This window comes from Hemitrygon akajei, chromosome 13 (genome assembly GCF_048418815.1).
Source record: "Hemitrygon akajei chromosome 13, sHemAka1.3, whole genome shotgun sequence".
NCBI classification, from domain to species: Eukaryota; Metazoa; Chordata; class Chondrichthyes; order Myliobatiformes; family Dasyatidae; genus Hemitrygon; species Hemitrygon akajei.
Genome location: NC_133136.1, coordinates 26,123,075 through 26,150,101, shown reverse-complemented (window position 1 = coordinate 26,150,101; position 27,027 = coordinate 26,123,075). Strand labels below are relative to the sequence as shown.

The 27,027-nt window shown below is 42.4% G+C and overlaps 1 protein-coding gene across 3 annotated transcripts in view; it reads right to left on the bottom strand.

Annotated features, from left to right (window-relative positions):
- Positions 1-27,027, bottom strand: part of tln1 (talin 1) — a 230,754-nt gene that overhangs the window by 34,246 nt on the left and 169,481 nt on the right. For all 3 annotated transcript variants that reach the window (XM_073064264.1, XM_073064267.1, XM_073064265.1), the window contains 14 exons: positions 26,141-26,243; positions 23,705-23,913; positions 22,284-22,403; positions 21,051-21,248; positions 15,730-15,869; positions 14,308-14,401; positions 11,406-11,495; positions 9,819-9,941; positions 7,645-7,788; positions 7,209-7,370; positions 6,303-6,443; positions 4,026-4,207; positions 2,378-2,510; positions 89-190 (listed from right to left, as the gene is read on the bottom strand). In XM_073064264.1, the coding sequence (XP_072920365.1) occupies positions 89-190; positions 2,378-2,510; positions 4,026-4,207; positions 6,303-6,443; positions 7,209-7,370; positions 7,645-7,788; positions 9,819-9,941; positions 11,406-11,495; positions 14,308-14,401; positions 15,730-15,869; positions 21,051-21,248; positions 22,284-22,403; positions 23,705-23,913; positions 26,141-26,243 (1,941 nt within the window). The remainder of the gene's footprint in view (positions 1-88; positions 191-2,377; positions 2,511-4,025; positions 4,208-6,302; positions 6,444-7,208; positions 7,371-7,644; positions 7,789-9,818; positions 9,942-11,405; positions 11,496-14,307; positions 14,402-15,729; positions 15,870-21,050; positions 21,249-22,283; positions 22,404-23,704; positions 23,914-26,140; positions 26,244-27,027) is intronic.

Below are 27,027 nucleotides of genomic sequence, written 5' to 3'. Positions count from 1 at the left end.
TAGCTTTAATTACAGATTTTAAAAAGAACGTTCATTTTGGTACACAAGCAGCGTTAGGAATTTATTATGCATAATACAGATATTTTACCTTGTGTCCTAATTGTGAAGCCTCAGCACGAGCTGCTACTGCAACTGGATCGATCAGATTGCTGATTTCATGGACAGCTCCAGACATCTGATCTTGTAATGCCTGATGGAAAATTGGAATAAAAATCATCAGTTCCTAGTTGGCATTTTTTACAGTGCAAATGAGAGTCTAGCGCATAGGAGACTTTAAGACACATTTGTATTTTACATTACAAGTAAAAATCATTAAAAAGGATTCAAAATGTTAACTATTCTTTTGCCTCCACAGATGCTGCCTGGTCTGTTCTCCAGCAGTTTGATTTTTGCTGCAAATTACAGCATCTGCAGTCTCTTGTCTTCTTACTTACAGGTTGCCTTCCACAAAGGCAAGACATCATAATGTGCTTTTCAGCCAATTGAATGTTGAGGTATAGTCAGGAGCATAAAACAAAATATCAGACAAACTCTGCACAGCAAATTGCAATAAACACAAAAGATTCTGCAGATGCTGGAAATCGAGTAATAGACACATAATGCTGGAGGAACTCAGCAGGTCAGGCAGCATTTATGGAGAGGAATAGAGTCATAGAGTCAACGTTTTGGGCCAAGACCGGAAGGAAGGGAAAGAAGCAAGAATAAGGGGGGGGGGGGGGGGGGGGGGGAGGGGAAGGAGCCACACACTTTTTTTTTTGTTTTATAGTGTTGCTGGCTTAGGGATATGTATTGAAAGTTCAAAGTAATTTTATTATCTAAGTATGTACAGGTTCAATTTTCTTGCTGGCATTTACAAATATAATCAATAGAAAAAAATAATCAATAGAATTTTAAGACAAACTATACATAAACAGACAAAGGCCCATGCGAAAAGAAAAACTACAAATAAAAGTAATAGAGAGCTTAAGTTGTAATGAGTCCTTGAACGCGAGTCTGTAGATTGCAGAATCTGGTCTTTTTCAAAATAATGAATCATTTTCATGCAAATGATTTGTTTAATGTTCTATCCACCAAGACAACAGTTTTAGCAGTATAACAATTTCCAAATTTTAAACTGTGTTGGCGCGTGGCCTAGTGGGCAAGGCATCAGACTAGTAACCTGAAGGTCACTGGTTCGAGCCTCAGCTGAGGCAGAGTGTTTGTGTCCTTGAGCAAGGCACTTAACAACACATTGCTGTGCGACGTCACCGGTGCCAAGCTGCATGGGTCCTAGTGCCCTTCCCTTGGACAACATCGGTGGCGTGGAGAGGGGAAGGCCTGCAGCTTGGGCAACTGCCAGTCTCCCATACAACCCTGCTCAGGCCTGCGCCCTGGAAACTCCGGGTGCAGATCCATGGTCTCTCGAGACCGACGGATGCCACCACACCAATTTTAAACTATCAGCCTAGACTGTGCACTCAAGTATCTATAGAGGCACTGTAATTTGCACCCGATTGATTCAGGTGAGACTGCCAGTTCTGCTCCATTGTTGCCACTCTATACTGAATTATACTCTAATTGTCATACAAGGATCTGCATGTACAGTTTTTAATGTTTTGTCCTCAGTCAGTCCCCTAATGCGCCAGCCCCAGGCCCAAGCATTCTTAGTTCTGTGGTCACACTGCTTTGCAATAAACTGGTACAAAGTCAGCTTATGCAGGGCTCCTTAGCCACTTGAAGATAACTGCTGTACCCTGAAGAAATTGATTGACGTTCCAATCTTTCCCACGACATTTCTGCACAATATCATTCAATTTTCATCATTAGAGTACAGTGAAATGATGTTTCAAATGCTTAATGGAACTAAGTCTTAAAACAACAAAATTAAAACGGAAAGGCTGAAACATTCAGGATGCCATGGAGCATCAAGAGACAAACAGTTTGCGTTTCAGTGCATTTTAACAAAATTGGGGAAAAAGCTCACAGGCTTTAACTACAGGAAAGTGGTGGGGTGGGATAGGGTAAAATATCAGGGAGAATAAAGAAGGATAAGTCTGTAATTTCATACTTTTGCATCAGCTACAACATTCATTTAAAATGAAATAACCTAGGTGCAGAAGCATCACAAATTAGGTAAATATTTAAAAACTGCAAGGAAGTCTGCAGATGCTGGAAATCCAAATGCAAAACACAGAAATTGCTGGAGGAACTCACCAGGTCGGACAGCATTTGTGGAAATGAATAGATAGCCAATGTTTCAGGCTAAGACCCTTGTTCAAGTCTGCAGTCCTGAAGAAGGGTCTCAGCCCGAAAGGCCGACTCTATTCATTTCCATAGATGCAGCCTGAGTTTCTGAGTTCCTCCAGTATTTTGTAAGGGGTAAATATTTGCTGATTACCTCTTGGGAGCGGTCTTCTCGTGGGGCCAGCTGCTGACTAATTGCTGCCAAAGATGCCTGGTCGACATCTCTGATGCATCGGTTGAGAACCTCAATGGCTTCATCACACTCCCTTTGTCCGGGAGCTTTGTCTCTGAAATAGACGGAAAAAGCATCTGTTAATGTATTGTGACATCAAATAAAAATCTGTAATTGTTACAAAATATCCACACTCTCTCTATAAATCAAGGATGACACAACACTCACTACACATATATCCATTTAAAGGAAACACAGAATACAAGTCCAGCATCATTTTAGTACCAATATTAGCTTTCTCAATGTTTAAACAGATGAATCTGAATGTATATTAAAAATATTTTAATCCAGTACACCCCGAGAGCCCCTGACTGTGTCATACAACTTCCTAATCCTAGAATGAATGCCCTGCTCAGGTAGGTCTGATATGAAATACAAGAGGTTCTGAAGATGATGGAGATCCCGAGTAACACACACAAAATGCACCAGGAATTTCAGCAGGTCAGGCAGCATCTATGGAGAGGAATAAAGGGTCAACATTTTGGTCCAAGACCCTTGATCAGGACTGGAAAGAAAGAAGGCAAAGAATGCTGAAAAAGCTGTTGCAGATGGTTGGGCCAAGAACACTGCTCTCAGGGACTCCTGGAGCTACGTCGAGTGGGCTCAAACAATCACAACCACCTTTCTTCCCATTGTGTATGACTTCACTTTCCACTAAATGTTAAGTTCTCCTCTTGCTTCTAATTGGCATCAACTTTATTTGGGATCCTCGATGTAAAACTTTCCTTGAGAGAAAGAAGTTTAACCATACAGTGAATTTGACTCTGCCAAGTAATGGCTTCACCGTAACTTAAGCTGTACAACAGCAAGTTAATGCTGTATAAGTGCAGCGTGTCTCTATAAATATAAACTAGAACATTACACAGGGGTTTCAAGCGCAGTGGACCAAAACTTGTATGTAGCTCAAGGTGACAGACTTTGCTGATTCCAGGTACACTTTTGACTTTGGCAAAGCCTCGTGAATGGGGCTAAATAGGGAAAAAAAAATCTTAGCCATATTTTTCAAGTAATTATTGATAACGAGTTAAAATAGGGGATGGTTCATTATTCAAAGACAACACAAAAATAGCAAACGTATTAACAATGTGGAATAACGTGGTCAATTAAATAATTTTTAAAGTTGGTACAGCTCTATTTTTAAACATAGATCACACACAAATCTCTCAATATGTAAACTTGCTGCAAAGATTAATTAACTTAATTAATTGCCCTTAGTTAAAACCGAATATTTTCAACAGTGCAGCAAAATTCCTTAAAAGGTTAAAGACAGAAATAGACATTCAGATGGAACAGTGCGCACAACAGATACAAGAAGCCATAATAAAACTGGAAATGTATTGCAATGTCACAATCAAGAAAAGAAAACTTGGAAGTTATTTAGAGTTAGGTAAATCTCAAAGACATAATACAGTGCCTGATTTTTAAAAAAAAAAATGCAATTATCAACTAACAGGCAACTGAGATTAGACTCCATATCAAGTTGAACTAAAACCAAGTGAAACTTTGATACAAGCCCACTTTTACTTTTAAATGTTCGGTATTAAAACTAACATTAAATAGGGGCATGTACCTGATGGAAGTAATGAGCTTCTTGATAGAATCAGACACAGTTCGGGAATGTCCAGCCAACACAGACCATTTTGGTGGGTCTTTGGGGTTTACGGCGAGAGCGCGAGCAGTTTGAATAAGGCCAGTTGAACTATCTAGCATTGTCTTTGCAGCCACAACTATGGGCTCCATAGCATTACGACCCTGCACAAAAAACACCAAACATAGGCAAACAATTTTAAGTGAATTGTACGACTGATGCATTTTTTTGGTATTGGTAAGAAAAAAGAGCAGTCAATAGTTTAGTTGGAGATTTGGCACCCTCGTGTGGGCAAGTACTGTAAATTATTCATAATAACTTCAGGGCTGAAAAGTACCTTCCTTTGCTCACCTGCATTGAGACTGTGTAACTTTTTGGTCAAGTGTTGACCATATGCATGCCATCACCCAGCAGTGGCCATTACCTTTAGAGATCTACAGAAAAATGTACTGCCTTCCATTGTAAAATGCTGACTGCACAAATTCTAAATTTCACATCCTTGCTATCGCATAATGTGCAGAATACCCAGAGCCTGGACTGACACCTTGCCCTATTGTCCTGTTTATTACTTATTGTAATGCCTGCACTGTTTTGTGCACTTTATGCAGTCCTGGGTAGGTCTGTAGTCTCATGTAGTTTTTTTTCTGTGTTGTTTTTTTACGTAGTTCAGTCTAGTTTTTGCACTGTGTCATGTAACACCATGGTCCTGAAAAACGTTGTCTCATTTTTACTATGTACTGTACCAGCAGTTATGGTCGAAATGACAATAAAAGTGACTTGACTTGCTCAAGAATACTTAGATCTGTCTGCTTCCAGCACCTCAAAACAGGTTTTTGAAATCTAAAATATTTATCCAGCTTTAGAGGAAAGTACCAAATTAAAGTGATTGACTCATCAAAATCACCATGGGAGCAGATTTCAATTTTATTCATGTTTCAGGGTCTGGATACTTTGCTGGCCTGACGTTTGTTATTCACCCGTGACTGCCCTTCAACTTAGTGTTTTCTCAGAGCCAACCACACTGGATATCTGAGTGGTCCTTTTCCTTCCTTGAAGGGCATTAAGGAATTAGAAATGTTCTTTAACTCTGTAGTCCTCTTTACTAATAGTTCAGTTCTGAATTCTAGATAATTAATCCAATTCAAATTCTGCAGCAAAAGTGCTGCATTATCCTGAGAATGATGTAATCCACAGCTACAAGAAATTCTGAGTCATTCCATTTCAAACAGTGGTGTCGCCAGCGACCCATGATCAATTCTGACCTCCACTGACGTCTGCACATTCTTCCTGTGGCAGGCAGCTTCAGTTTCAACCAGGTGCTCTAGTTTCCTCCTGCCTTCTAAAGATGTGCTGCTATTGATGTGAGTTTGTCATTGAAACACAGCACTGTTCCAGATGGGTGGGGGGGGGGGGGGGGGGGGCACTGTTCAGGGGAACATGCCAGGAGAGAGCGGGTGGGGGGTCAGAGGGAGAGCGGGGGGTGTTGATGGGAGAGTGAGGGGGGAGGGAGGGAGAGTGAGGGGGAGGGATAGCGGGCAGAGTGAGAGAGAGAATGAATGCTCACAAGACCAGGATAAAGTTGATGGGCCGAAGAGCCACCCTCCATTTTTATTTATTCCTTGTTTGTTGCTTATTTATTTATTGGGGTACGGTGCAGAGAAGGGCCGGAAGGGCCTATGAGCAATGCCTCCCAGCAATCCCCCAATCCTAGCCTAGGGCAACTTACACGACCATTTAACCTGCCAGTCCGTTGAGGAAATCGGAGCAGCTGGAGGAAACCCATGTGGTCCTGGAGGGAACATATAAACTCCTTACAGGCAGCAGCGGGAACTGAACCCAGGTTGCCTGTACTGTAAAGCATCATGCTAACCACTATGCTACTGTGTACGCCACCGTGTAAGATGAAAAAGAAATAGTGTTAGTGTCATTAATTGTACACTTAGTTAACAGTTAAAGAATTGATTAGTAGTTTTGTAGTGCATTGTAATTGAAGACATACAATATTCATAGCTGAATTCATTGACACCAAGATTGGACATTATATGATAGGGATAATGAGCATCTGACAGCATGGTAAAGGGGGATGCGAAAGTTCAGTCACTGAATATAGATCAATATATTCTCAGACTTCCAGAATCAAAGAACATGGAACTGGTGCAGGAAACTGGTACCAAGGTAAAAGTTCAACCACAAGCCAAATGTTCCATCCCACTCCTGTTACATTTTCTCAGAAATGCATTAAATTGGCTTTTACTGTACCTCAGGACTAATTTGAGCTGGAATGCTCACAAACTCTGGGTTGGAAGCAAACGCCGTCAGATTCTCAACTGCTTCTATCAGAGGAACTGTGGCAGCTCGGCATTTCTCTCTGTTCTCATCCGTAAATGCACCATCAAGGGCCTGTATAGTTTCAAAAGAGTAAAGCAGTTTTAATATTTTTGGGAATAATAATGAACTCAGTGGCCACTTTATTAGGTACAGGAGTGGGAACCCTGTGTGGCTTTCTACTGCTGTAGACCATTCGTTTCAAGGTTGACGTGTTCTGCGTTCAGAGATGCTCTGATGTTGTAATGCAGGTTCGTTTGAATTGTTGTCCGCTTCTGGTCAGCTTGAACCAGTATGGCCATTCTCCTCTGAACTCTCTCGTTAACAAGGTGCTTCTGCCCACAGAACTGCCATTCTCTGGATATTTTTGTTCATCACACCATTCTCTGTAAACTCCAGAGATTGTTGTGCATGAAAATCCTAGGAGATCGTCAGTTACTGAGAAACTCCAGCCACCCCCGCCAACAATCATTCCACGATCAAAGTCATTTAAGTCACATTTTTTCCCCATTCTAATGTTTGGTCTGAAAAAAAAAACTGAACCTTTTGACCATATCTGCATGCTTTTATGCCTTGGGTTGCTGCCACATGATTGGCTGATAAGATATTTGCATTAAGCATACAGGTGTATCTAATAAAGTGGCCACTGAATAATTGTTAAAGCTACAAAAGATCATACACTATTGTGCAGTTTAGGCTATCTATTTTTTTTAAAAAAAAAATCAATATATACTTTTCTTCAAAGTAACAAGCTCTAATGTATTTATCATCTGTGACTCAACTCCATGCAAGTTATGACCTGAAATGCTTGTTTGTAAATGTGAATTTTCTAACACGCACCTTGATCGTCTTCACGAGATTGGCTGTACTGTTTGCCACTTCTTTCGCGGACTGCACAAACTGTCTCTTTGCGACGGGGTTAGAGGTCTTGGAGGAGGCCATGCGACAGGCATTGCACAGTGCAGAGGTGTGCTTTGCAACAATGGTAGCAGCAGACAAAACCTGCAGAGAGAAAAATAAACGCCATGAGGCAAAAGCTCCCTCAATCTTCACACACTCAAAAAAAACAGAGCATTTTGAGAAGTCAAGAAATAGAATCAAGAACCAGGAACCAAAAATATTTTAGGATAGGGCTCATGACAAAAGAAACAAAAAAAAACTCGACAGAAATCCTATGCAGTGAGTGGTTCGAGTCTGGATAATTGACCACTTTCTTGCCAGTGACTCTGTAAAAAGATGAATTCTCTGATATTGTAGCTACAAGAACAAATCTTACCTGTGTCTGGATACAGGCTGGGTCCACCAAGTTCTGACAAGCCATCTGGATAGCTTGGTTGGCACGGGCAAACTGAGCTGGATCTACTAATCCCTGCTGGCCGGCATGACTGTTTGGATCTGATATTCCTACAAGGTAGGCTGCCTGAAAATCAAGATTTGTTAAAATATTTCAGGAGATGCATAACTTCTGTCCTCTTGCATACTTTTGCCACAAGCATCGATCTTCTAATAATTGAAGTGGAGAATATGAATTGCAAAGCTTTCTTGTCAATTTTATAAAGATTGGAACTGAATGTCCCTTAAATTTTATTTACTTCCTTCACAAAAAGCATTAAAACAAACACCAAAGAAGCCACAGCACACAATACCCAGTCTTACAAAATTTAGTTGAGTGAAATGAAATAAAGAGACCTGTAAGCTAGGAATCAATTTAACTGATTATATTTATGTTTCTTAATGCATTAACTAATTTCCCAAGAAATAAGGAATAATTACTCAAACTACATATTAAAGTCTGGAAAATCATGTTAGCTCTTCAAATGTACCTCCGATATTCATCAGTTTATTTTTTTCCTCCTCTTCTGGTAATTCAGACTTCATTTGGCTTCCATACAAATTTTGTTCAGATAAATCTCCACACTCTTTCAGCTTTCACCATTCAGTCTCTCTCAATCTCGCCTTTTATTCCCTACTTTCTGCAACTTACAAGTTCGATTTCTAACTTTTCCTAATTCTTGTGAAAGGTCCTCATTTTGAAGCTTTCATTCTATTTACTTTTCCTAATGCCATTGTCTACTTTGAATATTTTCAGCATTTTTTGTTATTTTTCCAATGTATCATTAGCGTGGCTAAATAAACAACAGTAGAATATGTCCAAACAACTATTATATCCAAACAAATACTTGAAAGATTGGAAATGTTTGTTGATTTATTTATCAGAAACAGGCCCTCTGGCCCAACTACACACCTGACCAATTAAACAAACCTGCACATATTCAGAATGTGGGAGGAAACCAGAGCACATGGAGGAAACCCACGTGGTTAGGGGGAGAACATACAAACTCCTTACAGACAGCAGCGGAAATTGAACCCAGTCACTGATGGTGTAATAGCATTCCACTAAAAAAGGAACTAAAGGACCAAGCAACAAGATTACTCCTTTTATCACTTCTCTGTAATTACTAGGTTCTCTTCTAAATAACTTGATGCCAATTTGTGAACAATTATTTTTCATTTTAACTGTCATATGTTAGAATTTACGTAGATTATAGCACAAGGAGATAAAATTTGTGTGCAATATAAAATGGATGACTTCACCAAGGTCAATCCCAATCTAGTAAAGGGTTGTGTTTGAAAAAATATAATGGATTTCCCTAATGGAGTTTACAGATAGTTTAACCTCAAGAACAGGAATGATATGAAAGTTTATTGACAATATTAGATTTAATTATACTTTTGGAAGACTGTGTGATTGAGTGAGAGCACCAGTAGATTGTACAGGAGTGAGAAGTATTACACACACTCCCTCTCCCCCCCCCTCTCTCTCTCTCTCTCTCTCTCTCTCTCTCTCTCTCTCTCTCATTGCACCAATGTTCTGGAAGTTAATAACCTTATAATTCCTGAGTATAAATTAATCAGGATTATGCTAAGAGGAATCTGAACAGAAATGTCAGCTATTGGCTCTTTGCCCACTGAAGAGCTAACTGAAAGGACGTTTAATACCATTTTTTAGGCTGTTTGTGGAGTCAGTAATGAGCAGCTATCACATTAGTATAATTACAGACTGCAGGGAGCGAGTCAGGAGTAATTTACAGGGTTGTTGGAGTATGAAACTTACTGGAAGAGACAGCTGAGACAGAGGCCACAGCATTTTTCAGATAAATAGGGATAAATATTAGAATGACATAGCTTTAGTGAAGAAAATGCAAGACGGCTTAGTTAATTATGGATTGCATTACCACAGAACGGTCTAACACAAAATAGATCAAATAACCATATTCAAATATAGAATCCCATTTAGATGTAATACTGCATAAGAAATTAGGACTCAGCATCCTTACAAACCATTACCCAAGATACTTGTCCATTTAAAAAAAAAATGGTTCTTGCATCTTTTCAGCACAGATACAAACTGATGTGCTGAAGAACTATGCTTCTAAAACTGATGTTTACCTGGGCAGCTGCTTCTGTAAGTCCACACAATGCCTTGGAACCAGAGCTTACAGAATCACCAAAGGCTGGTAGATTACTATTCTTCGCGTTGTGAGAAATTCCTGCCATTGCCTCTCCAAGAACCTACGCAAAAATTAATGGGCAAAATGCTAAGTTGTCTGATTTTTGCACGCAAGGCTAAAAATAAAGCAACAGACCGAAGAGGAACATTTTTCAGTTTTAACATCAGAGCCACAGTTCTTAATGTTATTTTTAATTCAATCTTTTGTAGTGAAACAGTTCATCAACTATTCCTCAAATTCTTTACACAATATTGCTAAAATAAAATGATTTTCTCTCAAAGTCAAAGTGCCAGTCAGACCTTGGAGAAGTCTTCTAGTTTAGGCAGTGGATCTTTGAAAAGCTGTTTAAGATTTAGAGGGAACACACTGATGACTCACTAGAAAGGTGCTTGGAATGATCTACCCTGGTTGCGTTCCTTGGGCAAGATACCTTTCAACTGACATGATAGACTACTTGCTCGTTCCATGATGCATTAGGAAGAGATGCCAAGATTTGGGTGTTCAGGCCAACATTCTTCAGATATGAACAGCATAACAGAACAAAGCAATCAAATAGGTCATAGAGTTCCACAGCACCAAAAACAGTCCACCATGCCCATACAAATCACCAATTACCTATCTGTATAAATGCAATTTACCAGCAATACGTAGCTGCTGTGGCCTGGGGTGTCAAGTGACATCCAGACGCTTCTCAAATGTTGAAAGAGCACCTTCCACTCATTATTAATGCTCCTCATAATATTGTTCAATGATTTTGATATACAGCCTACTGTGTTCATGTAACTATGAAGTAACTATTAATGATCAGAAGTTAATTAGTTGGCACAAGGCTGTTAGGAATCCCAAAAGGCATGAAAGGTGCTTTGTAATAAAAGTTTTTTTGGGGGGGCGGCGGTTAGGACTTAGTTTCATTACATGGGGTGAAATTTGTCACAAATTCTCAAGAGAATTTAGAACAAATGGCTTTAAACTAAAGTTAAAGTTAAACCTATTCAGTTAAAATATCAATCTCAAAGCCTACAAGGTTGAAAACAACATTCTGTAAACTAGAAAGAAATGATTGAAAGATTCCCTCTCTTCAGTTTACCCTGAAAAATCAAAGGAAAAGAAAATCTGAATTAAGGAAAAGCTGCTATTATTGCAGACTGCAATAATAGTTTTTAACCATTCTTATGCGTTACTAACTGAATAGTGCCTAACATAAATCAAGCAAACTGAAGTTTTATATTAACATTTAACTCTTGTAAGTAAAGTGTACTTTCAAAAGGAATTCACCAGTTAAAGCAGGCGTTCCCAACATTTTTATGCTATTGACCAATACCGTTAAGTAAGAGTCTGTTGACCCCAGGTTGGGAACCCTTGAGTTAAGGGGTGAATTGCACAGCAAACCATATTTAATAATAATGACACCTTAAAAATCATAGGCCATCAACTTTTAAACAAAGACAGTCATTTAAACACAAAAAAGTCCAAGCTGAAATGGCTAGTAGCTAACGACTATTCTTCAAAATATTCACTTTAGTACCTTGGAATTTTCCATCACACTGTCAATGCAATCAAAGTACGACAAGTCATTGACAGCTTCGGTGGGGTTGTCAAGCATTCCTTGGACAGTCTGCAAAAGAAAAACAGTTGACATTTAATCATTCATTAGATTAGTACAGCAGCAGTACGATAAAATGTCATTAGAGTTCAACCAAACTTGTGCTGCACAATGAAACATGAAATATGTCAGTTTAGCCTGCCTACGTTCACTGTCATCAGTTCTCTAAATGCTACTAGGTCCATTTCTGTCCTCACCATGTTAGCTCTGCACGCATACTGACACTGAGTCCTTAAAATCCTTATGCTTGTGACCAGGATCAAGAATGCTACATGATTTGAGTGATTATCAAATTTTGTTTGGGGCATTCTTCCTTGTTCGAAGGCAGCTCAGGTATCAAGCACTGTGCTTTCAAAAAGACTATAAGACAGACAGGAGATCATTGACAAGGTAGATCTGCAATGCAGCAACAGGAAGACCCAATAAAACTTGGTTTTGTTCATAAATCTATAGAATTGTGGATGGCAATTTACTGATAATTTGCTATCCAACCATTCAGAATTCTTACTGGTTCAGCATGTGGCTCTGCAGGTTACGTTTACCACGAATGTTTGAAATTCAATACGGCCCCAGTTCCTCATTAGCAATCCGGTTCCTGCACTCCCTTTCAGCACAGAAACTCATCTCCTACCCGCCTTTTAAGCATACCAGGTTACATAGAATGGTGCAGCATAGTACAAGTCCTTTGGCCCACGATGTTGTGCCAACCCTTTATCCTACTCCAAGGTCAATCTAACCCTTCCATCCCACATAGCCCTCTATTTTTTCATCCTTGTGACTATCCTAAGTCTCTTAAATGTCCCAAATGTATCTCTTCTACCACCACCCCCGTCAGTGCAATCCACTCACTTATCACTCTGTGTAAAAAGAAACCTACCTCTGACGTCTCCCCTATACTTTCCTTCAACCATCTCCAAAGCCCGTCCTCTATTGCTGCCACGGGAAAGGACGCACGCTGCCCACTGTGTCTATGCCTCTTATAACTTATACACTTGTATCAAGTTGTCTCTCATCCTCTTTCACGCTGACAGTAAAGCTCCAACTCGCTCAACTTTTTCCTCATAAGACATGCTCTTCAATCCAGGCAGCATCCTAGTAAATCACCTCTGTAGTTACCTGAGCTCTCTGATGTAGAGCAGGAGGTTGGTGCTGGCTTTGTGATGTGAGTCTTCAAGTACCCTCTCCCTAAGCTGACTATGAGCTGTAATGGTACACTGACAGCACTGGTGAATTTCATCATCAGTGTCTGTCTTTGCTCAGTGACGTCTCCAGCGACATAGGAAATGATCCCCTTTATCCACAGACTTGCCGTTTCTGTGGTGAGGGCAACGTGGGGCAGTAGTGACTGTTTAGTTGATTAAGTTCAAGTTACTTTTTATTGTCATTTCGACCATAACTGCTGGTACGGTACACAATAAAAATGAGACAATGTGTTTCAGGACCATGGTGCTACATGAAACAATACAAAAACTACACTGAACTACGTAATACAACACAAAAAACTACACTAGACTACAGACCTACCCAGGACTGCATAAAGTGCACAAAACAGTGCAGGCATTACAATAAATAATAAACAGGACAATAGGCACAGTAGGGCAAGGTGTCAGTCCAGGCTCTGGGTATTGAGGAGTCTGATAGCTTGAGGGAAGAAACTGTTACATAGTCTGGTCGTGATAGCCCGAATGCTTCGGTGCCTTTTCCCAGACAGCAGGAGGGAGAAGAGTTTGTATGAGGGGTGCGTGGGAGCAGGCACAAGGTAAGACTAACTTCTGTGGGTAGCTGACCTGAGGAGTGTTTAACAGCCTTCCCTGACTGGGCTTGAAAACAGTAGCAAGTGCTGCGCCTTGTTATTAATTATACTGTCCAAAACGTAACAGTCACAGTGTCTAACCAGGGTTCTTTCTTTCATAAATTTCTTTTGAAACTGCACTCTAAAAGAACAGTATAATTCTGTTTCTGGTCGGAGGAGCTACACCTCCTATTCTGTCAGGGCGCCTCAGCCGGCTCTCATAAACAACAATTTCTCTAACTTCAGGGAAGTTTCCCTCCCCCTTCCATTCCCCACTCTGTTTCCCCTTTTACCTCTTTTCTTCGCTGAACCTGCCATCCCTTCCCTCTGCTAGCCCCCCTGCTTCCCTTTCTTCAATGGTCCACTGTCCTTTTTTTTAAAAATCAGATTCCTCCTTTAGCCCCTTACCTCTTCCACCTATTAGCTCCCAGACTCTTACCTCATGCAAGCAACTTCCTCCTCACCTGGTCTCACCATTCACCTGCCAGTTGTACTCCTTCCCCTCCCCTATCTTCTTTTCTTTTGTCCCTTCCATTCCAGTCCTGCTGAAGGTCCATGACCCAAAATGTTTATGCTCCTCCACAGATGCTGTGTGACCTGCTGAGTTCCTCCAGCATTTTGTGTGCATTATTCAACATTTCCAGCATCTGGAGGATCTTGTGTTTATAAATTCTATTTTTGATGTTTACACTCTGAAAAATTTAACTGCTTCTCTGCGTCAGATTAATCTATCTGTTCAAAATATTTAATTCCTAAATCGGACCGCAGGATGCCAGCACCATTTACCACCTGTACTTAACAAGCTGTGAGGATCCTCCTACAAAGACGTTGTGTACGGTAAAGAGAAGACATGCCAATGTGAAAAAAAAATCATGACATATGCAAAAAATATAACTGTCACTTTCTTGGTATGTCATGCTTCATAATAAACTAAGAAGTTATGCCGACATTGTAGCTTTAGAAACAAAATCCACCGAGGAAATTTGGAAGTTCAGATAAAAACAGTGAAAAGTGAAGTATTTAATCACCTACCTCAAGTTCACGGAGAGCATTATCACATTCCTTCTGTCCAGGGGCCTGCTGTGTACACATGGTAATCAACTGATTAATGCTGTCTGTCACAGCTCTGCAGCAGAGAAAAACATCAAACATTACTTGCCACAGGTGTACTAATTTGTGTATGGACTTCATAATAAAGTCTTACATTCAGTTCCAAATTGTTGGTATTTGCAAAATGATGGCTGAGTAGTTAGGCCTGAATTTAATTCAGCTGACAAATTGGTTCAAACTATTTCAAACTACTTTAATGATAATTTGCCTATGGTTTGAAGTGAATTTACTATTCACAACAGCATGCCTGGTTTATCAATGGCCAGACGAGTACCGTTCTCAATTTTTGATGACACAATGCATCTCAATACACTTCTGCTAGAGGGCAATCTACAGCAAGAGTGGGAAGGAAACTATTCAAATGATGTCACCTGCAGTCTAGAATTAAGATTGTTCAAACTTCAGGCACGGAAATGACACTTTTATAAATCGCTGACATTATTTCAGTGAAATTTACTGAGAAGTGGGTCATATTCTCAAAACAAAAAAGGTCCTGCACTAACCTGCTCCTGCAGTACGTTACTACACTCAGACAATAAAAGTTTACAGTAATTTCCTGGAAAACATGCACCACTTTGCCTAATTTAGGAGCCACCCATCAGCAAAGGAATTCATTAATGAATTAGCTGTTAGCTTTTCAAACAAAAATGTCACACGTGCATCGAAACATACAGTGAAATCTGATTTTGTTTGTGTTAACGACCAACTCAGCTGAGGATCTGCAAGTGTCACCATGCCTCTGCCGCCAACATAACCTGCCCACAACTTACTAACCCTAGCCTGTGTGTCTTAGGAATGTGGGAGGAAACTGGAGCACGTTGGGGGTAAACCAACGTGTCCACAGGGAGAATAAACAAACTTTGTTTCTCTCCGAGACCCTTCATAAGGATCTTGGCCCAAAATGTCGACTCTTTATTCCATTCCATAGATGCTGCCTGACCTGCTGAGATCCTTCAGCATTTTGTGTGTGTTACTCTGGAATTCCAGCATCTGCAGAATCTCTTGTGATACAATTTAGTGTCACCATTAATAATCTTTTGTTGTGTGGGATATTAAAAATGTCCTGAAAGGAAGAGCCATTTTAACCTTACATGCCATTCCCTATTTTAAAACAGCTTACTTGAAAACAAATGCTGTTCTCAATTGCCGTTCAAGCTACCCTGCATTTTCAGCAGCTTTTGCCTTTATTCCAACTTCTGCAATTTGAGTTTTATTTGTTTTGCAAGTTCCATTTTTGCTTCCTAAGACAGTCAGTGTGCAGATTTAGTGCAACGTGCCAAGGGAAAGCACTGGATTGCAGACACTTGTCCGTTTAAGGAAGTGAAACAAGCTTTCCCCATTTACCGTGCAGCTGCAGCAAGTTGGTTCTTGATGTTGGGAGCTGTTGGATCAGCAGAGAGTGCCTTGGCTGCCAGGAGGAGTTTGCTGGATGACATTGAGATGCTCTTCAGGTTTCCAATTACCTGAGCCTGGTCTTCTTTGTCCTGCAGAATTACAAAGAGTGAAAAACTGAAGTATAATTCCTTGTACATCTGAATGCTGACATTCAAAATACAGATCAAAGTAAATCAGAACTATCTGAAGCATTAATAATGTTGCCCTCTTTGCCATCTTCTCAGACATTTGACGCTAGGTTTATAGAAGGTCCCAAAACTTGCCAAGCTACCGGGAGGGTCACCTTCCCAGTAGCTTGCCAAGTTTTGCAAATATAATGGCTAGAACGATGGTTCCAAGCACCTCATCCCAGCAGCTTGGCTGCAAATACAAAGCAAAGTGTAAACACCTCTGTATTGAGTTAGTGCAGGGGGCTGTACTGGGGATGTGGGTCAGTGGAGGGGGCTGTACTGGGGATGTGGGGCAGTGGAGGGGGCTGTACTGGGGGTGTGGGGCAGTGGAGGGGGCTGTACTGGGGGTGTGGGGCAGTGGAGGGGGCTGTACTGGGGGTGTGGGGCAGTGGAGGGGGCTGTACTGGGGATGTGGGGCAGTGGAGGCAGCTGTACTGGGGGTGTGGGTCAGTGGAGGGGGCTGTACTGAGGATGTGGGGCAGTGGAGGGGGCTGTACTGGGGATGTGGGGCAGTGGAGGGGGCTGTACTGAGGGTGTGGGGCAGTGGAGGGGGCTGTACTGAGGGTGTGGGGCAGTGGAGGGGGCTGTACTGGGGGTGTGGGGCAGTGGAGGGGGCTGTACTGGGGATGTGGGGCAGTGGAGGGGGCTGTACTGAGGGTGTGGGGCAGTGGAGGGGGCTGTACTGAGGGTGTGGGGCAGTGGAGGGGGCTGTACTGGGGGTGTGGGGCAGTGGAGGGGGCTGTACTGAGGATGTGGGGCAGTGGAGGGGGCTGTACCGAGGATGTGGGGCAGTGGAGGGGGCTGTACTGAGGGTGTGGGGCAGTGGAGGGGGCTGTACTGGGGATGTGGGGCAGTGGAGGGGTCTGTACTGGGGATGTGGGGCAGTGGAGTGGTCTGTACTGAGGGTGTGGGGCAGTGGAGGGGGCTGTACTGGGGATGTGGAGCGGTGCAGGGGTCTGTACTGAGGGTGTGGGGCAGTGGAGGGGTCTGTACTGAGGGTGTGGGGCAGTGGAGGGGGCTGTACTGGGGGTGTGGGGCAGTGGAGGGGTCTGTACTGAGGGTGTGGGGCAGTGGAGGGGGCTGTACTGGGGGTGTGGGGCAGTGGAGGGGTCTGTACTGAGGATGTGGGGCAGTGGAGGGGGCTGTACTGAGGGTGTGGGACAGTGGAGGGGTCTGTACTGAGGGTGTGGGGCAGTGGAGGGGTCTGTACTGGGGGTGTGGGGCAGTGGAGGGGTCTGTACTGGGGGTGTGGGGCAGTGGAGGGGGCTGTACTGGGGGTGTGGGTCAGTGGAGGGGGCTGTACTGAGGGTGTGGGGCAGTGGAGGGGTCTGTACTGGGGGTGTGGGGCAGTGGAGGGGGCTGTACTGAGGGTGTGGGGCAGTGGAGGGGGCTGTACTGAAGGGTGTGGGTCAGTGGAGGGGGCTGTACTGAGGGTGTGGGGCAGTGGAGGGGGCTGTACTGGGGGTGTGGGGCAGTGGAGGGGGCTGTACTGGGGATGTGGAGCGGTGCAGGGGTCTGTACTGGGGGTGTGGGGCAGTGGAGGGGCCTGTACTGGGGGTGTGGGGCAGTGGAGGGGGCTGTACTGAGGATGTGGGGCAGTGGAGGGGTCTGTACTGAGGATGTGGGGCAGTGGAGGGGTCTGTACTGAGGGTGTGGGGCAGTGGAGGGGGCTGTACTGAGGATGTGGGGCAGTGGAGGGGGCTGTACTGAGGGTGTGGGGCAGTGGAGGGGTCTGTACTGGGGGTGTGGGGCAGTGGAGGGGGCTGTACTGGGGGTGTGGGTCAGTGGAGGGGGCTGTACTGAGGGTGTGGGGCAGTGGAGGGGTCTGTACTGGGGGTGTGGGGCAGTGGAGGGGGCTGTACTGAGGGTGTGGGGCAGTGGAGGGGGTTGTACTGAGGGTGTGGGGCAGTGGAGGGGGCTGTACTGAAGGGTGTGGGTCAGTGGAGGGGGCTGTACTGAGGGTGTGGGGCAGTGGAGGGGGCTGTACTGGGGGTGTGGGGCAGTGGAGGGGGCTGTACTGGGGATGTGGAGCGGTGCAGGGGTCTGTACTGGGAGTGTGGGGCAGTGGAGGGGGCTGTACTGGGGGTGTGGGGCAGTGGAGGGGGCTGTACTGGGGATGTGGAGCGGTGCAGGGGTCTGTACTGGGGGTGTGGGTCAGTGCAGGGGTCTGTACTGGGGGTGTGGGGCAGTGGAGGGGGCTGTACTGGGGGTGTGGGGCAGTGGAGGGGGCTGTACTGGGGGTGTGGGGCAGTGGAGGGGGCTGTACTGGGGATGTGGAGCGGTGCAGGGGTCTGTACTGGGGATGTGGGTCAGTGCAGGGGTCTGTACTGGGGGTGTGGGGCAGTGGAGGGGGCTGTACTGGGGGTGTGGGGCAGTGGAGGGGGCTGTACTGGGGGTGTGGGGCAGTGGAGGGGGCTGTACTGGGGATGTGGAGCGGTGCAGGGGTCTGTACTGGGGGTGTGGGGCAGTGCAGGGGTCTGTACTGGGGGTGTGGGTCAGTGGAGGGGGCTGTACTGAGGGTGTGGAGTGTCAGATAATTTTAATGGAGGGGAGGGAACAAGGGCATCATGACTGAATACACGTCTCTGCTTCTTCCACTGATATGGTCAAATAGCTCTTTATATTGGAGTCCAAATCTGGGTCTTATCAGTTAAGATCCGTGGGGCTTAATTATAAACTGAAAGTGAAGTAGAGACTTCATCACAAAGTCAGATCCAGCAATTCCAAACATTATACTGGAATGCAGAGCATGTATGCGTTTGACTCTGTAAAGTCTAAAGCAAACCAATTAGCAAAAGAAGATAAATTTATGATTACTAAACCATGAATGGGGCATTAGAAGTGTTTTCACATGACAGGAATTTAAAGAATACCTAATCACAAAAGAATCAATTAAAAGCTGTGCGTGTATTTGAAAACAAAACACAAGCATTAAGAGGTACACATGTTAGAATAGCTAAAATTAGTTAAAAATCAAAGTAAAACAGCAAACAGTCCTGCTGTATTCCAAGATGTATTTTAATTTGTGAGACCTGAAATCCTACAGATATATCTCAGACGAGCCCAGGTTTGGAATCTGAACATCAAAAGTGAAATGCAGTGAAGCAGCTGGGAACCACTGTACTTGATCGCTATCTGTTCTATAGCAAACTATGCCCCTCTCGCTGGCAATCATGCACAACTGAACGAAAGAGCCTACAATCTCAGTCGTGAGACAAGTGCCTCCTGCTCCTCTCCTCCCTCACTATCATTCAGGGCCCCAAACAGTCCTTCCAGGTGAGGTGACACTTCACCTGCGAGTCAGTTTGGGTCATCTACTGTATCCGGTGCTCCTGGTGTAGCCTGCTGTATATCAGTGAGACCTGATGTGGATTAGGAGACCGCTTTGCTGAGCAACTACGTTCCATTTGCCAGAAAAAGGGGGATCACCCAGTGACCACTCATTTTAATTCTATTTCCCATTCCCACTCGCCAATCCAGGCCCTCCCTCTACTGCCACGATGAGGCCACACTCAGGTTGGAGGAGCAACACCTTATATTCTGTCTGGGTAGCATCCAATCTGATGGCAGGAACATTGATTTTTTGAAATTCTGCTAATTACCGCCACGCCCCACCATTCCTATTTCCCTCACACTTTGTCGCCTTACCTATCATCACCTGGCTCTGGTGCTCCCCCACCCCCACTTTCTTCCGTGGCCTTCTGTCCTCTCCTATCAAACTCCCCCCTTTTCCAGCTCTTTACCTCTTTCACCAATAAACTTCCCAGCTCTTTACTTCACCCTTCTCCCTCTCCTGGTTTCACCTCTCACCTTCTACCTTGTATCTCTTCCTCCCCTCACCTTCTTAATCTGACTTCATTTTTTTTCCCCTCAGTACCGATGAAGGGTCTTAGCCCAAAACGTCAGCTGTTTATTCTTTTCCGAGATGCTGCCTGGCCTGCTGAGCTCCTCCAGCATTTTGTGCGTACTGCTTAGATTTTCAGCATCTGCAGATTTTCTCTTGTCTGCAATTTCATTGCTGCAGATGTTGGCATCTGACCACCTCACACTGCAGTAGTGTTCGGATCATCAGGCTTCTGTTACACAACAATTGCTCCATTTATACAAATATCTCTTAATTATCTCTATTTAAACCTCTATCACCAAATCTGATCACTTGTTTCAGGTACTCACCATTTTTTTTTGCATTTTTAAAAATCCTACCTTTGACATTTCCCCTAAACTTTCCTCCACTCACCTTAACCTCATGCCCCCTGATATTGGTCACTGCCACCCTGGCAAAACAGGTGCTGGCTGTCCACTCTGTCTAAACCTCTCAATCGCAAACATCTCTATCAAATTGCCTTTCTTTCTCCTTCATTCCAGAGAAAAGCCCCAGCTCACTCAACCTTTCCTAAGATATGTCACAATATTCCAAATAGCAACCTGGAAAATCTGCTCTGTACCCTCTCTAATGTTCAGATTCTTCCTATAATAAGGCAAACAGAAGTGAACACAATACTCCATCTTATAGAGCTGAAACCTTGCACTCTTGAACTCCATCCCCAGCTGATGAAGGCCATCACACCATAAACCCTCTTAACCACCCTATCAACATGTGAGCTACTTTGAGAGATCTATGTGCTTGGACCCCAAGATTCCTTTGTTCCTCCACCATGCTAAGAATCCTGCCATTTTAACTTTGTACTCCACATTCAAGCTCAGCTTCCAAAGTTTACCACTTCATTCTTTTAAAAACTGAATTCTACCTGCCACTTCTTTGCCCAACTTGGCATCTTGCCTATATCCTGTTATAAATTAGGACAACCTTCTACACTATCCACAACACCTCCAATCTTCATGTCATCTGCAGACTTACTAAACCACCCTTCCACTTCCTCATCAAAATTAGTAAATCAAATTTCGTTAACTCACTAAACAGTAAATAAAATGGCAAGAAAATGTTGTAGGCCTTACTGTTGAATTCAATGAAACATCTTATAAACTACTTAATGTATCAAAAAGTCTAAATTATCAGGGTTTTGATACACGAGACACCTCTGAATGCTCAAATCTACCAGACTCAAAACTTGCTTTTCCCTCTTTACTTTATCTTCTTACCTTGGATTGTCCAGCCATTTCAACACCAGCCTGGAGGAGTTCATTGAAGTCTTTGCCAAATTTACCAGATGCCTTTGCCAGATCTTGCGTATTTCCACGGGATGCCTGCACCAATTCGTTGGCTGACTGATTCAAACCAACTGCTGCCTCGTTCAGCTGGCCTTGAACCTCTTGAAAGTTCTTGGAACTTTGTGGAAACTGAAACAAACAAGTAAAGAAGATTCAAAAACAGCCAACTTGACTTTTGGTCGTAAAAGGAGGAAGACAGACTGTAGGGAACTAAAGGCCAGTTCGTTTAACTTCTATTGCTGGCAAAGTGATAGAGTTGATACTCAATGAAATAACTAATGATTTAGGCAAGTTGAATAACATCAAGACTAGTCAACATGGAATTCTTTGATGGTATGGCAGGTGGTGTTGATAAAGGAGAACCTGTCGATGCAATGTATTTAGATTTCTAAAGAGCATTTGGCAAGATGCATCATAAGAGTCTGGCACCTCAACTAAGAGTCCAGGGGTTTGGAGGAAATGTGGTAGCATGGATTGAAGGCTGGGTGGCACATGGAAAACAAAGGGCTTGAAATAAATGGGTTCTTTTCAGGCTGAAGGGATGTAACAAGTGAAGCACCCCAGGGGTCAGCCCATGGCCCCTGAATGTTTACCATTTACATTAATGAATGGCCTGAAGGAAGGAACAAAATGGAAGATTTCCAAGTTGGCCAGTAACATGAACATAGATGGAAGGGCATGTTGTGATGAGGGTGTTGTGAATTTGCAAAGAGATACAAATAGATTAGTCAAAAAACTGGCAAATGAATCTTGACACGGAGGAGCTTGAGATCATGTACTTTGATTAGAGTGATCAAAAAACAAAATTATCCCCCCTTTTTCATCACTCTTTTTGGATATTCTTTAAAACATAATATTTTGACTGACATATTGATTATCGCTGCTAGTATTTCATTGGTAGTGTGTCAAAATTTTATCTTACAACACCCTCATGAAGTGCATTGGGACATTTCACTTAAATAATGACAATAAATAACATCTGTTTCGCTCTTGTGTATGTAGACCTCAATTTTTTAATCAATCAACTTACAAATAGATCTTAAAATGTCAATATCATTTTACTGTTCCAATTAATAATGTATATAAAGTGACTGTATTTTAACTCTCTATTTTTATCTAACTTGGCATTATTATCTTAAATTATAGTTCACATCAATTGCTTACTGAGTTTGCAAGAAGCTTTTTGCTAGCCTCTCCAACGGTTCTCAAAGCCGCATCGACATCTCTCTGGCCTGGCAAACAGTTCACACATCTGTTTAGAGCATTTGATACAGCCTTTGCCACCTGTGGAAAGGAAAATGGATGGACCATAACCAAATATAAACAATACTGAATGATTATACTTAAATACTTTAAGTGTGAAGCCTAATATTTGTTTTAGATTGATGATTGCTAGCTGGAATTGTGATGAAATTCTAAAGAATGCTCATGAATTACATAAAGTTCAAACTAAGCTAGCTTCAAACACGCACCATTTAAGGCAGAGGCCTGTGCCAAGTCATGTTGTCTGCAATGATTCACCCTCCAATCTTACTTCTTTCCTCATAGAAAAACAACCTCTGAGGAATCATTCATGCTAAAGATTACATGATAGTGGAAGCAGCAATATACCAAAAACTGTCTTTACATGTTCAAGTTAAGGCTTCTGTTAAAATCTCTGAACCATACAGAGATCAAAGTTATGCCTGATTCCAGTGAAAGTATACTTGCCACAATTTTAAACTTTCTACGTTTTGTGGCTGCCTGTTGTAAGGAGATGCATCTCAAGGTTGTATAATATATAAATATTTTGATAATAAATGTACTTTGAATTTTGAAACTAAGGACAAAATCAGAAGTACAAATTGACTTTGATATGAATTCCTTTTCAGAATTCACTTTGGTTCAATATTCTATCCTCACAGCACAGTCGATGTAAAGACAGTGAGGCCCACATATAGTCAAGTAAGAGCAGATGCACTGATGCTCTACCTCAGTTTTTGCTCTTGGAATCTTGGTAAGGTGTGGGAGGCCTTTCTACCCATTAGCTCCATGCTAGTTTCCAGAAGAGATACCAGCACAAGTGGTGCATGCAAGCTCGATTTCAATGTTTAAAAAATGTTTGGATATATTTATGGATGGTAGGGGTATGGAGGGTTATGGCCTGGGTGCAGGAAATTCACTTAGCTAAAATTAACTGGCTTTTTTTCAAAATTCAGTCAGATTTTAATGAATTCACATTTAAACAGATCATTGTTGCATCAGAAGAGTTCTTATAGAGTAAGTATAACTACCAAACTTTTCAAATCACATACATTTTTTAAGAGTAAAATTTGTGATTTGATGGACATAATCATCTGTGCATCAAGCTAAGGGCATCCCTCTTGGAAAATGCTAACAGTAATCTCCACCTGTTTCGTGGGAATAATTGGATATGGATACACAGTAAATGAATCTTAATCTTCATTCAGATAAAAGAAGATTCCTTCCTGCATTTGTTACACCACCACACTTTGTTTTGAACTGAAGTTCAGACCTTATCTGGTTAAGCCGAGGAAGGGAAGAGCAAAACCAAGTGAAAGACTGACGCGTTTTAGTACACCAACCTGTGCAAGCCGCTGCTGGTTTTCCGGATCACCTGGTTTTGCCATGGCTTTCCGAGCCTCCTCAATGAGATTACTGGATTTATCCATAACGTCGCCAGCACACTCCAACATAGCGCTCTGTGCTTGGGGATCAGTGGTATTGGCCGCAACGCCTCGAGCAGCGGAGCCCAGGGCTTTTAGTGCTTGAGCTACTTCCCTGGAGGCCAATCCTGAAACACGCATGCAGGGAGAAAGAATATAGGTCAGAAACAGGATGTTGAGGGAGTGAGGCAGAGGGATGGTGGGAAACAGATCATCTTTTTTTTTCCATTTATTATGACAATTTTGTGATTGCAAATCACCCAGAGACACAATGAAGAACATAAATCTCAAGAAGATGATGACAGAGGCAAGTACTGTAAACATATTAATTCTTTCTTCTCTTTGTTCTCCTGAAAAAGACTGAGGAACACTTCTAACACTCCATTTGTAAGCAAAGAGTCATCTCAATTAGCGAATTTACATAAAGAGTGTTGGCTAGGTCAGGTGGATGCCATAGTTATTGATGAATTCTGTCTGACTCAAATCCTGTAGCACTATCCAGGAACAAGCACCGATTTTACTGTTTATTACTATTAATATTGAAAGGTGCATGGAGTGGGGAAAAGTGTATGTAACTCACCGGCTTTTAGCTGGGAGTCCCTAATCTTATTCTGTCATAAAATGTAGCAATTCATTTTTGTATTCACAAAATAATGATAACTTCTTAAAGCAATTCTCTCATTTTCCTTTGAGTAACTTTGAACTACTATACCAAAAGTAAGGTTTTTCCACACACTAGGATTAATCAGGATTCACTTTTCTCTGATCTCAACTTCAGTCTTCACCATTTGTCCCAAGTACCCATTATTTTTCCCCCTCTTAACCCTCCTCTTTGATTATATTAACATAAAATTTATCAGAAAATCTTGCAAATTTTAATTGTTTCAGTGCCTAGGAATGCAAGGAACAATTACATGTTCCTTTTCTCTTCCTCACCTCCAGCATGAAGTCGGCCATTTTGAAAAAAAGACTTTCAAGCTCAAACAAAATAACTCTGTAGACATAACGGATAGTGATTCCATATTATGTAATATTTTATTACTGTACTGTGGGTGAAATTCTGCAGCTCTCCCCGCAAAATAACAAACTTTATTATTTAAACATTTAAATTTAATTCACAGGGTTCTCCCCCCCCCCTTTCTAAAGCTTGTATTTTTCTAGTGGGTTTTGGTTTACCTAAACAAAGTTTGTCACAGCAGGGTAAAACAGGAAAATTTAACTAAATTCAATTTCCTGAAAGGACAGGGTCGAGTAGCTTTTTACCGGTTCATAACCAGAAAGGAAAGCCACCTCAGGAGCTTCACACATTGTCACATTTGGCCCGATGCTCTGACGTCAAAGGCTGCTATCACTGAAGTTGAGTGAGTGGTGAAACATCTGTTCTACTGGAGGATGCACCAACTCACAGGGTCATTTTTCATGGGTCCAACAGTTAATCAAACTTCTTTAATATGTTTCCCAGGGAAGGAAGTGGAGGACCAATGATGATCGGAATCGTATAAATGCAGTCCCACACATTTCCTCTCAGCTGGTACACTGTATTGCAATCTGACAAAAATGTCCATTTATGCACATAATGTGGCAAGTTTCTTCCCATCCTTTAAACCTACACTAAAGAGAGATCAAAACAGATTGAAGTAATGTCTCAGGGAAATTAAATTTTGATTAGGTTTACCACACACAGTTTTTGGACTGAGCATCCATAAAGGAAGGCTAATCTACATTGAGTCGAGTATCATAGCTGCTAGCAATTAAGTTCAAGTTCATTGTCTTTCAATCATACACACGTATACAGCTAAACATCATTCCTCTAGGGTCAAGATGAAAGTACGTTCAGTCACACACAACACATATAGTTATGATCCAGCAGATAGACACAAAATAAAATTAGCATGTCCTTGAATGGCCTGGCCTGAAGACCAACAGGTTGACATAAAGTGCGAGGTGCATGTTTACGCAAGACAGTATAGTGTGACTGACCCTATTATAATAAAACAAACAGTAGTATGCAGAGCCACAAACACAAAATGCTGGAGGAACGCAGCAGGACAGGCAGCATCTATGAAAATGAATAGATAGTTCACATTTCAGGCCAAGACCCTTCTTCAGGGCGGTATATGCAGATGCTTCCTGAAAGATGTTTTAAAACAAAGACATGCAAGGAGCACAGAAGAGATCATTGGAAGAAAATATAGATGTTGCTTAATAGCTCAGATCAAAGGATTTAAGGCAAGGTTGAAATACGAGGAGAATGTTCTCAAAAAACATGCAACATATTTTCATTTACAAACCCAAGAGAAATCTATAAGCCAGACCATCTTGCTTGTAATATACCTTCATAATCATACAACATACCGGTGTAATTTTCATTTCCTTGTGTGACGGCACTCAGAAGCTTAGCCACGGAAGCACCCACCATCTTGGTGCTACTTCCCAAGTCCTGGGAGCATTTCTCCAGCTGTCAATAGTAAACAAAGGAAAAACGTCATCCCCAGTGGCTACCGCTGCATGAACAATGCATAGAGTGTGACAATAACATCTAATTTTTATTAAAAGCACATCAGTATGTTTTTAAGGTAAGGTTAGTACTGCTGCAATGGCACTTTTGCTTCACAGTTCCATTGAGCCAGCTTCGACCCCGAGCACCAGGCTATCTCAGTGACTGCGTGGGTTCCCTCTAACACCCTGAGGATATGCTGACTGGTGGGTTAATTTGCCAGGTGTGGGTGGGATAGCAGGGAATCGAGGAGGAGCTGGGTGCAAGTTGGAGAATAGCTTCCAAGGAAATGTGTAGGGGATGCACCGGATGTGGTTGTTCAAGAGCCAGCAGAGATTTCCAAATGACCATTTGCTCTACAATAACAAAATTGTAATATTCTAAGTGTTACTATAAATCAAATTATTTTTGGAAACATGAAGTGTCCCAATTCACTTTTGACTGCCTATTAATGACCACATTCACGCTCAGGCTCCACCAGCACTCAGAGTGGATTATACAGTGCTTACTGCACAGGAACACACCTTCAACACAACCAGTCCGTGCAGGCATCCACGCCTTCCTTTCCATCTTTTCCAATTATTACTCATCCAAACCTATTAGCACAACCCTCCATATCCTCTGCTACCAGTATCTTCTCTAGATTCTTGTAAAATGCATTTATTATTGCTGCGCTAGGAAGTGATTGACACATGTCCCACTCTTTGGGTAAACATCGAGTTCTAGCTGGATTCTTGAATGGCAA